A 17,157-nucleotide genomic window follows, 5' to 3' on the forward strand; every position below is an offset into this window, starting at 1 on the left:
CCGATAGAAGTAGGGAAAATCTAACCTCCGAGTTTGATTAGGCTCACTATAACAACACAACTTAGAAATCTTGGTATTTAGATTTAGTATTTCAAGTTTCCTATAGTCTCATTTGAAATGTAATTCTTATACTGTAATACTGTCATACATCTTTTCAAAACTAGTTTTTCAAGTACTATATGTATATGTATAACTATATCAGCACCACCACCCCGCCAACCCCCCGCCGCCGTCCCCAAACTTAGGCCCTTGGTCCCCCCGTCCCAGAAACGCGTCCCCCCGTCCCCAACGCCTGTGGAACACTGATTACATTTCTCTAATTGAGACCTTTGTGGTTGTGGAGATTGAACGTTATGCTTGTCAGCCTCTAGAGGATGAAAACCTGCTTGGGAAGATAAGTTTCCATGGTGAAATATTCCTCCCTAGCTGGTGATTTGGCAAAGTAACTCTGATTTCACAGTTGGATTCAATGATTGAGGTTTTGAAATTTGGTGAAGCCTGTTTTAAAGAGAAATTTGTAGAGTAAGGAGGTTTAATTTGATATTTTGGTATTCTTTTTACACTATTAGCTGCCATGGTGAAGTAATATATGATATTATTTGTATCTTGGGTGCCTTCCTTAGTATTCATTGATTTTTATTTTGTCTCACGTCAAGGAAGTATTTTGATTGGGAATATTATTAGAGTTTTACACTTTATTGATGGGTGTTTAAGAAAACTTTGGATGAAACCTGTGAATGTTTGTTGGCCGGTAAGCAAGGGCAAGTTGTGAGTGGAAGGAAGTAACATGAGGGAGAATAATGAAGGTCATATAAGTTGCAAACCAGGTGTTCCAAGTATTTGGTCTCCTCACGCCACTCCTTGCTAGAGTCATGAGATTATTGGGGACAAAACCTGGCCATAATCATTATTTGCTGGGTGTCAGGTTGTAGGAAAATCTTGTTTGGAGTTCGTACCAAGTGCGGTGAAGATGTTGGAGGTCATTTGAGCCTCAAGCTGAGACCTTTTGCTGTTCCATCCTCTTCCACATTATTCCTTGCCACAGATGTGGGTTCTCTAGGTAAAAAATGCAGCCATTAATGGAGGTGTTTCCAATGTATATGCGCTCTTTTTGGAAGACAGCAGTAAGAGGACAGTCTTGTGAGGATATTCTCTTGGGTGGATTGGAATGGAGATTGTGATGTTGATTAATACCTTATACTTGTATGTGGGCAAAGGTGGAAGAATGAACAAAGATTTATAAGGCAAATCCATACTTGTTTATGAAGATTGATTTATATCTACATACAATCTGAAAAATTGACTGGTATTCCAAGGTGCATCATTATATCATTCCAGGTCAGCAATATGTTTGTAATATCTGAGAACTATATTTGAATTTTTATTTCTTGTAACTGCTGCAATATGTAATAGCAGATTGGACAGAGATATATTTGATTAATACAAATGTTGTTTGTTCCCTATTATTAAATTATGCAATATCTTTCATTTAAACCTGTACAAACTTGAACTCATGAGTCTGCAATAAACTATTCATATATGCAAGCAAACCTTTTGAAAACATCATAGAGATCAGGCAAGCAAACTATTTGACAAAATTAGTGAGAAGGAAACAGTGAAATTAATTGGCAAAATTCCATAGGTTTTTTATAAGGCAAACCTACATTTATGGGGTTGTAATGATAAGATCCACACATATAATAATGCCAACAAGGAAATGTAGGAAATATATCTTGCACAACACAATTTTTTTTTTGTGTGGGCCAAGATACCCTATTCACCTATTGTGAAGGGAATTGAACTCTACTAAGGAAGATGTCTCCTTTGAGAGTCCAATTTCCTACTACATTCAGATAGACCAAATATTTCTCAATGTTATGATTTGTCTAATTATAATTGGAAGTGTAAAACTATTACAATGCTTCCTTAATGTAAATTGTCAATTACAAGGAAATAAATGAAATAGTTGTTTCTTCGTATAAAAATACATTTTAGTGGCAATAGAAACAAAAAGTGTATAGATATTGGAGATTTTTCTGTAAGTCGGTCTGATCCTCTGTTTCAGATGTTACTGCCTTGTATGGACTACAATGCAATGGGTTTTCATTTCATATGGACAAGTAACAAGGGTCCACAAAATGCCACAAAAACCTGCTCTTGCACAAATTTGAAAGCAACATGAGTGCAAAGTATGCAAGAACGAAATGAGAAGAAATACTAATTATTCAAATGACCAATAAAGTATTCAAAAGTAAGGGAAAGAGGTCATTAGTTTCACCTAACCCATGAAAAACTTCGAGGGACTGGCACACAAGAAGACAGAGAAGCATTGGAGTGACTGTTTATGGGCTTGCCTCAGTCAAACACCGCTATTGGTCTTCCGACCTCCACAAACAACTTGATAGATAGATAGATAAGATCATAGTGCAAGATGCAATGCTACAAATGAAAAAATGAAAAGTGATATCGTACACAGCTCTACGGCCCCGCACCTTCTTTGGCTAAACTGAGACAAAATGGTTGCAGGATCGGCTGCAGAAAAGTTGATTCTGGTGACTGGGGAGAGACAGGATAGAACAAAGAGTCAGTTATATGCTGTAACTGTCTCTAATCAATCAACTACGCCCAAGCAACCGAATAAGCGAACGTACAGCCATCAAGAACGGGGGATAAATGTGATAGAATACGTACACAGAGAACTATAATAATATCAAAATATCAAAAGCTACAAGTACATATTACCAGTGTTAAAGATACAACTAGTCCAACATGAAAATCCCTATTGGAAGCTGTCATGATTTTTCAAGGGTGGTCCTCTTAGTTCCAATACGTTGCGCTTTGCCAATATGGTGAGAGTAAATTGCATGCAAGAGCTTAGAAGATAGCAGTAAAATAGTGAACAACTTAAAAAATGCAAGAGATCAGTGTATTATAGAGAGTTAGAGAGCATGAATGAGATTATTCTTTTTCTTTTTCAAAAGGGGAAGGTTTTGAATCTTTGATAACCTTGGAAGGTTTGGGTGTATCTACGAGACCCAACCTAGTTGACAGGGGCGATACATTTGCAAATTCCAGTAAGATTAAGGCTCCAACGGTCCATGGAACCACACATTTTTGCAGGACAGTAGCACGCCATGTAGACATCTGTGTGTAGTGTTGTCTAGGAAAATGGGACTCAAAAACCATTAATAATGTACATTTCACTACAGAATTGATATTTTCTTGTGATCATAGCATAATTTCAAAATTATATTTTCTCATGCTAAAGAGGAGGTTTTATTTAGTATGAAATTGCAGGGGTGTGCAATTTCATACACTATATTTTTGTGTCCACTTTTGGAAGCATATGTATGTTATAAGGTATGTGATCTAAAGTAATGTACTATGAAATTAAATTTTTTACCTAGGGATATAGCAGAGGATGTAGGATCCTTAGTCCATGTGGAGATGCCCCTAGGGAGAAGATCCACAAGATAGGTGAGATATCCTACATATAACCGATATTTTAAGTTGCAAAATTTACCACAAAAATATTAGCTGTAGAAAAATATGTTAGAAAAAAACAACACAGAGCAGCTAGATATGCATTAAGATTAAAAAGTGATTTTTGATAAAAGATTTTGATAGATATGGCTAGCAAGTTGTGTTATACTAGGAACCATATAGTAATTCTGATTAGACCATGATTGTTGCAAGTTGCATTGCAGGACATCCAAGGGAAATGAAGTAATAACCCACAATCTAGCCAAATACCCCATGCTAGGTGGTTTGAATTAAACATGATTGTGCATTGTGATAGCCCCCTTTTAAAATAATTTGTGATTGTAGGAGTGCAATTTATTTTAAAGAGAATAGAAAAGAAGGATGTTGTGCCATGGGATACATAACGAGATCTATTCATGAAATGTCATTGCTTAGCAAGAAAGATGACACATAAATTCCACAACATCACTAACTCTGAAAGAAGATGGAGGAATCCAAAGACTCAAGGTCAATATTATAGGTACAAAAGAAGATTGAACTTCCTCTGTAAGTAGAACATATGTAGAAAGATTAGTGCTAGATGAAGAAGGTAGATCAATCTTCTATTTGCGATGCAAAAGAATGGGGCCTTGCTCACACTTGCACTTAGGTGGTTAATGGGGTATGTTCACATCAACCATGGTAGGTTTGAGGATGTCAAGGAAGCTCTAATGCTGGTTACACTACAGTGTGTGATGTGCAACAAGAGCAACTCTAGATATGATTTTTGTGTTAGGAACATCTAGAGGCTTTTATAAAAGATTTGTAATTGGTGATTTATTATTTGTTAATATTATTTAATTTTCTTTTGGGAATTATTATTATTTTGGAATCGATTTAATATTATTTAATATTTATCTATTATTTGCAAGGTTGCAAGGGTACAGGGGTACTTGGAGACTGGTAGTGGTACTGGTATGATTATTTTTTCAAAATAGGAAACGGGGGTACTTGGAGATGCCAATTTGTTTTAGTATAATTTAATAATTTATAGAAATTCTAAAAATATAATTAATATATGATAATGTGAATCTAGATTATATACATAAGAATATGAATATATATATATACTCACATGAATGAAGAAAGAAAATGTATATCTTAGGAAAATTTCTGATTCTCAAGTATCTAATAGAATTCATCCCCATTGTGCATACCGCAAATTTTACATAAAGGAATTAAAAGAACAACGAGAATATAGAAAATATGAATATCTTTTGAGTTTTGCATCGAGTTGCAAATAGTTGAATGGCAAATACTTGTTGTCTTGTTAGCTCATGTTGACTCCCACCTTGCGTTGGCTTATGTTTTCTCTTTTGTGGTGTGTTTATTTTCTAGCTTTCCGGTGCATTTAACTTTTAGTTTTTAGGGGTTTTTGTTTTATTTGTGTGGGAGTCAACGTCTTTTGCATGGGAGACAACGAGAGTCTTCTGGAGATTTCAGTTGAAAGTCTCCTGCAATTGGAGATATTTGAGGCAAGGTCTCCGGTACTGGGACGTTTCTCAGAGACGTCTCGATCTCCGAGACGTGTCCCAAGGGGTCAGAGATGGGTCTCTGTGCAACTATGATTATTTGTTATTTATTTCTTTAATATTTTTAGGTTTAGGGTTTTTTCTTTTTGTGTGCTTAATTTAGGAGATTGTGTTTTATTTATTAGGTTTCTATGAGAATTGATTTGGGAGATGATTATTATTATTTTCCTTTTCAAAGTTTTGGAGAGAAGAATTAGGGAGAAAATTTGAGGACAGGAATTTGGAGTTTACATATTTTCTTTGAAGCGTGGTTGGAATTTCTTGATCTTGATTGTTTTGAAGACTTGGTTGCTGATTTGAGAAGATTTTGTGTTTTAGAATTCGTCATTGACATTCTCTTCTCTATCTTTTTCTTTCACAAGTTTTCAAGTAGGTAATTGTTTTACTCTTGATTTATGTAATTTGATTTTAAATGATTATTAGGGGGAATTGGGGTTTGATTGAATTATATTTATCATCTGTGATTGTGTTCTATTTTTTATTTGCAAGATTTGGGTTTGCATGAAATTTATAATTTAGTTTTGTAAACTGAGCTTGATTTCATGTCTATGTTGGTTCTTTTATTTTTTGGATTTTATTTTACCTGAACCTTAGGTGATAAGTTAGCTCACTATGGGGGCTGGGGCCTGGAAGTGGCTGACAGGGAATGCAAGGAATTGTGGTGATCAATGAAGGGTCTGTTGAAGGAACAAGGAACACTTGTAGACCAATGTTTTCCTAGAAATGTTGTAAGAATTGATTAACCAATTGAACAAATGAGTTGATAGAATGGTCCAAGAGAGAGCACAACCAATTCAATGCGGTATCCTTGAGTGACTGCGGGAAGAGTTTTGCTAACAACTCATCCTAGAAAAGAATGCTACTACACAAGGCAATGATAATAGGACATGTGGTTGTAAATCACCTTTTCCATTTTATTTATCAAATCTCAGTCCCTTAAACCCTCGTGGTGTGTGTTTAGGATATGCAATGCTAGAGGGTTGTGGCATTTGTATGGCTGAATTAATGGTTGCAATGAAGCATGTGTAAGCTTAGCAAGTTTATTTTGCATTTGGCTCATGTTTTGAAGGAGTCCGTTAAGAACGGGGTCAAGCAAAGAAGCAGCTGTTTGGATTGTAAAGTCAGGATGCTAGAGGTTTGAGCAATGGTTGATTGAGTTACAATAGATAAAGGAGCAAATGTAGGGTGAGATGTGAAAATCAGCTGCATATTGATGAAGGGTTGATAGGGGCCGAAAGGACTTAGAGTTGTAACAATGAAAAGTCCAATAGAAAATCCAGTAGAATGCATAGTCATTCTTATAGGCGAAGTGGATATCAAATGAACAAAAGTTTCTGGCATCAACATAAATAACTATGTGCCAGTGATGTTAGATTGTGAATGCTTTGGGTTTCCTAGAATGAATGCATAAGATGGAACATGGTTCTCAACAATGTGTAGCAACGTTTGCAAAAAATCAAGGCCCTTGTGATTTGAGAGCATGTTTTTCAAATTTTCCACAACAAGGACCATTTGAGAGTAGGAATCAATTGATAAAGCAACCTGAAAGTCTTTCAAGTTCTCAATATTTGAACATACTTAAAGGGAACCCTAAGTGCAGCTTCATGGTCTACAGGAGGAGGAGAAATAGGTGGTGGAGGAGGATTATAGCAAAGGTATGAATAATAGTAGTTAGGGGGTAAGCTTGTAGGATACTGCTCAGTCATGAAGCTTGGTCCTTCTTGAAGAGGATTGTTTTGACGCTTAAAAGTGTTCATTGAATCAAGCAGATTGGGTTGTGAAACTTTTAAGAGTGGTACAGTACATAATCTCTCTACCTTCTAGATGAAAAGAGAAGGCTTAAGCTGGTTTTACTGTGTAAATAAGTTTTTTCAAAGATGCAAATTTAACAGAAGGTTGTTGAGAGTGTCAAGTTCACCAAAATGTAGTGAGGGGAATTGATCTCTACTAAAGAAGATGTCTCCTTTGAGAGTCCAATTTCCTACTACACTCAGATTTAACCAGTTATTGCTCAAAAATCTGATCTATCTAATTATAATTGGAAATGTAAAACTATTACAATGCTTCCTCAATGCAAATTCTCAATTACAAGGAAATAAATGAAATGGCTGTTTCTATGTATAAAATTACAATCTAATGACAACAAAAACAGAAAGAAAAAATATTGGAGATCATTTTGTAACTTGCATTGGTGCTCTGTCGCAAATGTTAGCACCTCATATAGACTATAGCATTGCATTCTGTTGTCTCATATGAACAGACAAGTAGGTCCACCAAATGCCACAAAAACCTGCTTTTGCACAGATTTTGAGGCTACAAGAGTGTATAGTTATTATTGTACATTTTAATTTGCTAGGTTATTCAAATCAATCAATGTAATGCTCATATTGTTGCTTTTTTGGATCGATCTCTCTCTCAAGCTTGCATGTCACAATCGTGGCTTTTTCTCTTAAAATCTGATAGTGTTTTGGTTGGAAGTGATTTTTGGGAGCTGTGGGGTTCATGATCAAGTTGAACATATTTTTCTTTTAAATAGAAAGGGTGTGATCCCCATGGTTGACATTTACCTATACAAAAAAACTGAAAGAAATTAAATAATGACTATACATAGAAAATGGCACAATTTATAGTTTATATTATTGTTATATTTTCAATGTTTTGTTTGATATCAATATACAAATAGAAAAATGGTGATTTTGATGGCCCAATTATGCTAAAAGGTGGGACATATTTGCCACCACATATGTAATGAATTCTAGAGCATATTTGCGTAGGCAATGAAAGAGTTGACAAGTATTAGATGAATTTTTGTTATTTTTTGTTGCTTCAGAAATTAATGACTATTTTATATTATCACAAAAAGTGGATTATGAGCTTGAATTGTTTGATTTTGATCATCTTGAATTTTTTGTTGATAATTTAGAGAAGGTATGCTAAAAGTGAATTTTTGCTAACAGGTTTGCTAAATTGCTAATCTGTCCAATTGAATCTGTAAAAAATATTATTTGGGTAAATACTTTAGTCAATGCCATCGCTGTTAAGCAGTGATTTTTTAGTGGCTAATATTTGCCAATTGGCTAATGGTTGAAATCGGGGATTCAAAATTTGGCTAATAGTACAAGCTATAAGGCAAGTTGAATGGCCACATTTTTACAAACTTTAAATTTTATTTTAGTCTTAGTTAAATTGCCAAAACATTTATTTTATTTAACTTTCGTATTAAAATAAGTCACCACAATATTTGATACCAAATTAGATTAGATCTGCCTAAATTTTAAAAGTTATTGTAGAAAATAAAATTAATTTGCCAAAAATATTATATAATTATTGGTTACTATAGGGCCATGTCACTAATTTTTAATGACCACATTTGATTTAATTTTTAATTTGATGGCTAGGGTTGTATTCCATGAGTTAAAATTTATCCATGGAGCTCTAATATCCATTGAGCCCAAAATTGTATTTGGTTCATTGAAGATTTATAATCTAATGGCTGTGGTTAAATTTTGTAGGCAAAAATATGTTTGCAGACTCTAATGTTTGTAGGACCCAAAATAGAACTCAAACATTAAATTGTAAATAAAATAAATGGTGGTAAAAAAAAGGGTCAATTTAAAATATTCAAACAAGTGGTAAGCCAAAAACTGATGCTACTTCCCATCAATCAAAACATAATAATGAAGTGTATTATCTAAGGTCAATCAGTTCCTGTTCTTCATTGCCTCATTTTTACAACAAAATTGTTGGTTTTGTAGTTGTCTTCTTTTGACCTTGCAAAGATTTATGAAATGATGATAGATTTTGGGAAATGCTTCAGAAGGTGTTTTAAATATTTCCTTTTCTGAAGTTATTGGGTGAGAGGAGTAAAGTGTTCTACACAAAGAGGTGTCTCTTATGCCCTTGGTGTTCATTTTGTGGCTTAATTTGGGGCTACCTGATGATTGCGTGAGAACCAATGAGATTTCTTAGCTTTTTTTTTTTCATGGCTATCAATTTGACATATGTGGCTACTTGCATGGCTTCCTTTCTCCTTAAGCATTCTATTATATACTGTCATTTAAGATTACTTAGGTTGTCTGAGGTTACATAGTTTTATATTAATGTTTTTGAGGTTGTGAAAGACAGTTTAGGGACTTGAACATATTTTAACATGTCATCTAGTTGTGAAATATTATAAGAGAGTTGCTTAGTTTGCTGTTAAGAAGGATGTTGTATGCATGAATAGATTATACTTCTGTGCTGCCATAAATTGCAACTTGTGCTTTTGATTTGAGTTTCACTGTGCGATTTCATTCCTTCTAGGTAAGTGATGCATTCAATTCTTTGACATGTGCTATGCTGGTTTTTTTTCCTTCTTTAAATTATTATGGTCATTTTGACAACTTATAGCTTTGTAAAGTTAACTCTCTCAGGAATGTTTTCTTCTAAGACTACCCTCTTCAGTTTCTCATTAGTAGTTATTACCTATTTCTGTATTTGATTATGTTGTGCTAGTGTTATGCACAATATCTGCTTGAATAAAACATGGTTTTGTGTGTTGCCGTAGAAAATTGGCTTCATTCTTATGTGCAGTTTCATCTTTTAAGAATCCTGATGATTTTGACATAGAACGCTAAGACATGGCTCTATTGAAATGCATGCTATGACAATACATATCTGGTTTCCTTACTTTTTGTAGGCAGCTATGGCAGCTAAAAAGGCAAGAGAATTGGTAAGGAGAAAAAGTGTTTTAAGTTCAGGTTCCTCTGCACTCCCTGGAAAACTTGCTGATTGCTCTTCTTCAGATCCCCGTGAAGCTGGTATCTATTTCTTGACTGACATTTATGTTTCAGTAAGAATGCTTTAAGGCATACTTTAGGTGTTCTTTTACTTGTGAGGATTCAAGAAATGCATTTTTCTATGCCTGTTGGCAAGGATGTCAATTCTGCAAATCAAAGGACATGGAATAATTGTTCCTCTTCATTGATGTAAATTTGTAAAAAATAAAGATTACTAAATCAATATACTTTAATGCTATGTTGAGAGGTTTTCCCACTATTACCCATACCTGGCCGGAATGCGTCCATGTCTGTGTGTGGGAACGGGTTCCTAGGGGTCTGCCATTGGCATGACTTGATGTTCTGGTTACATCACATGCACACTTAAAAATTTCATGCCTTCCTCTAAACGTGGCTGCTTATACAGTTTAAGATTTCTGATATGGATAATGCTGTGATATACTTCTGCAGTGGTGTAGGACTGTATGTTACATATTTATCTTGTAGAGCCTTGCATTTTGCATGTGTTTTACAGAGAAGATCCTTGACATCGTAATGCATATTGACAAGATGATCTATGAAGGTGTGAAGGTAATTGCATACTGAATGCTTGAATTAAAGAAGTATAAATAAGCCATTACAAACTTGATGTCTCCTTTAGAAACGATCGTAAACAGAATTCAGAATGAGAAACATTCTATCCTAACTAATATACATTAAAGTTACATTAAATGACCATTAAGATCTAAATAAATACTTTAACACCCTCCCTTAATGGTCATTCTATCAACTACACCAAGTTGTCCCTAAAATTTACAAACTTGTCCGGGCTTAGAGACTTGGTGAGGATGTCTGCAGTCTGATCCTTAGTAGGAACATACTACAACCATATGTATGCATCTTTTACAAGCTGGTGGATGAAATGACAATGAAGCTCCACATGCTTGGTTTGTTCATGGAAGACTGGATCGTGGGCAATTTCGAGCACCCCTTGATTGTCACAAAAGAGGGGTGAAGGCCTTGCTTGAGACATTTGCATGTCAGAAAGCATTGTTCGGAGCCAAACTGCCTCACAAGCTGCTTTAACAGTTCCTCGATATTCTCCTTCAGTTAAGGAAAGAGTTACCACCTACTGCTTCTTGCTAGTCTATGTGACTGCACCTATTCCCAAACTGAAGACATACCTAGATGTAGACTTCCTGTCATCAATAGAACCTGCCCAATCTGAGTCTGTGAAACCAATGAGTCTACGATCTTTGCTTTTGCCATACAAAATGCCAAAGTTAGAAGTGCCCCATCACATATCTCAGCACACGCTTCGCTAGAACCTAGTGTTCAGCTTTAGGGGTTGTCTGGAAGCAAGAGATGTAGCTCATTGTTGTAATGTCCCCTTTTTCCAAATATAGAAACTTACTAAAAATAGTAAGTACCCACTATTCAGAAATGGTAAATCAAGGTTATAGGACAGTTTGAAAGAAAATAATTATTAATTTAATATATTATTTGTTTTGATGCAAATCAAATTTATCAAACAAATAAACATTAAGTTAATGTCCTATTTGGTGGCATTGGTTTTAAGAAATTTTCTTTGGAATATTTGGCCAAATTTGAATTTGTTTCTTTCTCAAAAGATATTTAATTTAAATATCTTTCCCACTTTTTGGTGTGAGGATTTGGGGAAACCTCACTTGGATGGTTTGTTGGCTTAATTGGCAGTTGTGGTAAAGATGGCAGCTCATGGGGAGTTTTTAGACACTTGGCAAAGGAAAGTTTCTTTTTCCTTAGAAGTTAGATTTTGGCACCCATTTTGGTTTGAATTTGGATATATTGAGAAATTGGGCTTTTGGGAAATCATTCATGTTGTAGATTTTATCAAAGCTTTTGCTTATTTCTTCAATGGTTGATAAACCAGTGGAGGGCGACTATAGAATGGGAGTTTGAAAGTTTCTAGGTGATCTAAGGATGGGAGTCAGAGGATTACCAGGTGATCTAAGATGGGAGTCAAGGATTACCATAGTATAATCTCATTCAGAGATTATCATTCTGCCAAACAGTTTAGATTTCTTCAGATTTGCAGTTTGTTTGTAATAAGTACTTGGGGTTTGAATAAAACATTTATTGCAGATTTTAATGACAAACTATAAGTAATTTGCTGCTATTTCATTATTGAATCAGTCATTATATTGTAAGAAATCCATTTTGTAGGTTTGGGAAGTTTCCTTGTAAGTTTGTGAGCTTGCATTACGCTTTAGACTTCTCATTTGCTCACTGTTTTGGGTTAGTTTACGGCAGAAGTTCCTTGATTATGACAACAAATATTATGTATTCTATGTCACAAATCAGTAATATTTTATGAAATAATAGTCCTATGAAGTTTGATGCAAATTCAAGGTGTTACAATGTTCATTGGCTGAAGCCAATTTGTTTGTTTCAATTGATTGGAAAAGTTTTAATTAAAGAAGTTTAAAAGAATTTCAGATCTGAAATTTTATTTGGAAAGGGACATTACAGCTGCATAAGTGAGGTTAGCTCTAGTGGTAGTGAGATAAATGAGATTGTCCACTAGTTGCTTGAACGAGGATTCATCCACCACAGGTGGAATCTAAACTGGTTGACAACTTCAGCCTTTTTTCCATAGGTGTAGAGTCAAGTTTGCAATCCTGTATCTGAAACTTATCAAGTAGACTCCTGGCATATTTCGACTAAGAGATAAAGAAACTGCCATCAGTCTGCCAAACCTCAACACCTAAGTAGTAATGCAGAAGTGCCAACTCTGTCATGTCAAAGGACTGGCACAAACTTTGTTTGATCTACTCGATCAAAAGTGCTGAACTACGAGTGATAATTAGATCATCAACATAGATGACAAGTAGAATAATATCACCACTAGTAGTTTTGACATATAGGTTGGAATCAAAAGGACTCCTCTGAAAGCCTTGATCATTGAGGTACTTATAAATTTTTATGTACCAAGCCCGAGGACCTTGTTTCAGGCCATAAAGTGCTTTCACCAGTCTGCATACTTGGTGTTCTTTACCAACAACCTTGAATCCTGGAGGCTGCGTCATATAGACTTCTTCCTACAACTCACAATTGAGGAATGCACTCTTGATGTGCATTTGATGGACTTTCCATCCAAACTGGGTTGACATGACAAGGACAAGCCGAATTGTACTCATTTTGGCTGTTGGAGGAAAAGTCTCCTCATAGTCAATGCCTTCTTTTTGTGAGAACCCTCTAGCAACTAGTCGAGCTTTGTACTTATCAAGGGTTCCATCAGCCTTATACTTCATACACCCATTTGCTGCTAATGGGCTTCTTCTTGGGTGGAAGAACAAAGAGGACCCAACTGTTCTTCAGAAGACTATGGTGTTCAACTTCCATAGCTTGTTCTCACTTAGGTATACCTTTAGCATCTGCATGTCTGAGGCTCATAAACGCTGTGAATGTTGTTGATCTACCTTCAATGAGCTCATCATCATGAAGATCACCTATGGTCTTAGGCCACCATTTTGGCCAGAGAGTAGATGAAGTTCATCAGTATGAAGACCAACATTTTCTTGAGGAAAGTCGAGTGGTGCAATTACATGCTTTGGAGACTCCACAAGTTTAGAGTTAGAGTCTATTGAATCCCTCCGATCAGGTGGAGCTAAGGGAAGACGAACACCCAAATCCTTAGCCTTTAGAGGCTGATCCTCAGGACTCAAAACATGAGAAGAGAGATGTAAGGCCCTCGTTCTTCAGCAAAAACATCTCAATTGAATATAAGACGATCAATGTCTACATCATTTAGCCGATATGCTTTGTAGTTTTCATTGTATCCCGTGAGCATGAGTTTTTGGCTCTTGGAATCAAGTTTGGTGTACTTGGCATCTAGAATCCAACCATAAGCTGTAGAGCCAAAGACTTTCAAGTGATTGATTTTGGGCTTGCTGGCAGACCAGGCTTCCTTTGCAGCCTTCTTCTTCATGGCTTGTGTGGGAGACTAGTTCAGAAGATAGACAACAATGTAGATTTCTTTTGCCCAAAATTCCTTTGGAACACTTCTATGTTCCAACATAGATCGAGCCATCTTAGTTATTGTGCGGTTTCTTTGCTCAACAACACTATTTTGTTGAGGATTGTAAGGTGTGGTAAGCTAATGCTTGATGCCATGAAGTGCATAGAAGTTGGAGAAATTAGAACAAAATTGCCCCCCATTGTTTGAAGCAGTGTTCATTCATCCGCAAATAACAAAAAATACTTGGACTCAGTAATTGAAGCAGTGTTCATTCGTCCGCAAATACTAGCATGAGCCAATTGTAATACCTTGGAAGCTTGCCAAGAGTCACCATTTGAAAATGGAGTACGATGCTGCTTTCAAGCCTGAGAAGCTCTGCAAACTCAATGATTCTGAGTCTGTATCTCAGGTAAGCCAACAACCAGACCCTCTCAAATTAACTGATAGAGGCAGTGTATGTTCAAGTGCACATGCCATTGATACTAGAGATTGCTGACATAACTTTTTGGCAGCCATGACGTGCTCCCGAGAATCACTAGTGTCGACAAGTCTATAAAGACCATGATCCTAAATATCCACAACAACTGTAGTGCGTGTCTCCCAATCAACAATATTGCATTTGTGTGAACTAAAAATGACATCCAACTGAGGAGAGTGTCTCATAATCTGATTGACAGAGAGAAAATTGAGTTCCATGCCTAGAACATAGTATACGTTGAGGAAAATTAAATTCCTCCCACCAGTTTGAATTTGCATGTTGCTCTTGCCGACAATAGTATACTCTTTTCCCCCCTCCAAATATCACCGAATTGGTGAATGGCATGTATTTTGTGAACCCAATCCCTCAAATAAGTGAAGTGTTGAGAGGCACTTGAATCAATGTACCAGGCAAAGGACATAACATGCTTTGTAGGCCTTTTAGCCATAAAGGCGTAAAAGGTAGATTCCTTTGCTCAGTGTGCTCTGTAACATTAGCTTTCGGCTGAGAGCCTCCCTACTTCTTCTATTCAGAAGCCAAGTGTTGCCGACAGTCTTTTTTTCATGTGACCATACTTGTGGCAATAATTACCTAAATGTTCTTCTTGGAGCTGTCTTGGGATTGATCTGGGCCTTCAAATCAGAATAAGGAATAATATAAATATTGTATATATGGATATGGATAACAATAAATATTAATATCATAACTACTATTAATACAATACTTTTAGAGATTAGTAATAATTCATATAACTAGTACATAATAAATACGTAAATGATTTATAAATGAATCAGAACAAGATTAATTGTTTAGTATGGTAAGGGATGTCACAGAATATATATGTAAATAAATATAAGTAATGAATATTTTAATATATATATTAATGAATAAAAATAATGAATAGCTTAATATATATATTAATGAATATAAATAATGAACATCTGAATACATATGTTAATGTAAGGTTCTTAGATGTTAATGAATATATATGAACATAAGTGATTAATGCATATCAATGAATAGTAGGAATATATATGTTAAGAAATAAATGTGAATATTGGATAATGAACATTCTTATGAATATATGTTAGGAAATACATGTAAATCAGGAATACGTAAATATGGATTGTGGAATGGAAAATAGTAATAAAATGCAAAAATGTATTATAAATGTGATTACATGATGGAGGCTATAGGGGGGAAACACCCTTAGTCTAAGGGAGGGATTATGATAATCCCTAGGGTAGTATATATACTGAACATCTATATGCATATGGATGGCTTGGTTGACTAAATTCAACTAAGAAGAGACGGATCTAGCCGGTCCCCTCTGAGGACTTGGATGATGGGATGCATCATCCAAGGCGAGGAATTGACAAGGGTCTTCCTCGGATGGCTTGGATGTAAGACGTTACATCCAAGACAGGAATTGAATTAACCTTCGATTTCCTGGATGGCTTGGAAGCAAGATGGGTTCCAAGAAGGGCTTGGAATCAAGATAGATTTCAAGAAGGGCTTGGAACCAAGATGGGTTCCAAGAAGGCAAGCTTCACGACCGCCTAAGGACATACTTTCGTATGGCATTCGTATCCTTTTTATTAGATAAAAATTATGATTATGTTAATTAAGTATTTTAAAGTTAGATTGCAATTCAGATCAGTTATATATTTATATGTTTGTGGTATTCTAACAAATCTGTTTTGCAGGAACTTGATCTCTAACTAGTAGGGACATTACAGAGAGTGTCTCATAATCTGATTGACAGAGAGAAAGTTGAGTTCCATGCCTAGAACATAGTATATGTTGAGGAAAATTAAATTCCTCCCACCAGTTTGAATTTGCATGTTGCTCCTGCCGACAACAGTATACTCTTCCCCCCCCTCCAAATATCACCGAATTGGTGAATGGCATGTATTTTGTGAACCCAATCCCTCAAATAAGTGAAGTGTCGAGAGGCACCTGAATCAATGTACTAGGCAAAGGACATAACATGATTTGTAGGCCTTTTAGCCATAAAGGCGTAAAAGGTAGATTCCTTTGCTTAGTGTGCTCTGTAACATTAGCTTTCAGCTGAGAGCCTCCCTACTTCTTCTATTCAGAAGCCAAGTGTTGCCGACAGTCTTTTTTTCATGTGACCATACTTGTGGCAATAATTACCTAAATGTTCTTCTTGGAGTTGTCTTGGGATTGATCTGGGCCTTCTTGTTGAGAGGACTAACTTTTCCCTTTGTCCTTATTAAAGGATTTAGATGAGAAGGTTTGTTCTGTGGAGGACAAACTACCATCACTACTGAACTATTATTTCTAGCGATCCTGTTGCAGAAGTTTGCTGCAAAGCTCTATAAACTTCAAGTCAACATTAGTTGTGGTAATGTTGAGCATCTCAATAAAGTGCTCATAAGAGTTTGGTAGACTTTTTCGAGTGATGACTACCATGTCTTCTTCCTCTATCTTCTGACCAATTGCCTCCAACTCATCACGAATGTCCTTGATGTTTGTTAGATGCTCCGGCAAAGACATCTTTTTAGGCATCATTATGGAGAACAACTGGTTCTTCAGAAAGAATGCATGACACTTGTCTGATGTTTCATGGAGATCGTTCAGATGAGCCTAGATCTGTACAACTGTCTTGGTTGACGACACTTGAGGTAGTTGATCATTAGTAACTGGGAGTTCAATATGCATCATGTCTTCCCAGTTGCGCTCATCAAATTTGTCTTGGTCTTGTCTAGCTTGTTGTAGGATGAGTTTCGGTACCCACAACGAGCATATCAAGGTGACGATTTTGAAATATGGTCATCATTCACTCCTTCTAGGTGTTGTAGTTTCTATCATTGATTTCTGACTGCCTTCCAACATTATGTTGGT

The 17,157-nt window shown here is 35.9% G+C and overlaps 1 protein-coding gene across 3 annotated transcripts in view; it reads left to right on the forward strand.

The window, feature by feature from the left end:
- Positions 1 to 17,157, forward strand: part of LOC131078969 (DNA gyrase subunit B, chloroplastic/mitochondrial) — a 208,969-nt gene that overhangs the window by 140,068 nt on the left and 51,744 nt on the right. For all 3 annotated transcript variants that reach the window (XM_058016827.1, XM_058016828.1, XM_058016829.1), the window contains one exon: positions 9,733 to 9,853. In XM_058016827.1, coding sequence (XP_057872810.1) covers positions 9,733 to 9,853 — 121 coding nt within the window. The remainder of the gene's footprint in view (positions 1 to 9,732; positions 9,854 to 17,157) is intronic.

This window comes from Cryptomeria japonica, chromosome 8 (genome assembly GCF_030272615.1).
Source record: "Cryptomeria japonica chromosome 8, Sugi_1.0, whole genome shotgun sequence".
NCBI classification, from domain to species: domain Eukaryota; kingdom Viridiplantae; phylum Streptophyta; class Pinopsida; order Cupressales; family Cupressaceae; genus Cryptomeria; species Cryptomeria japonica.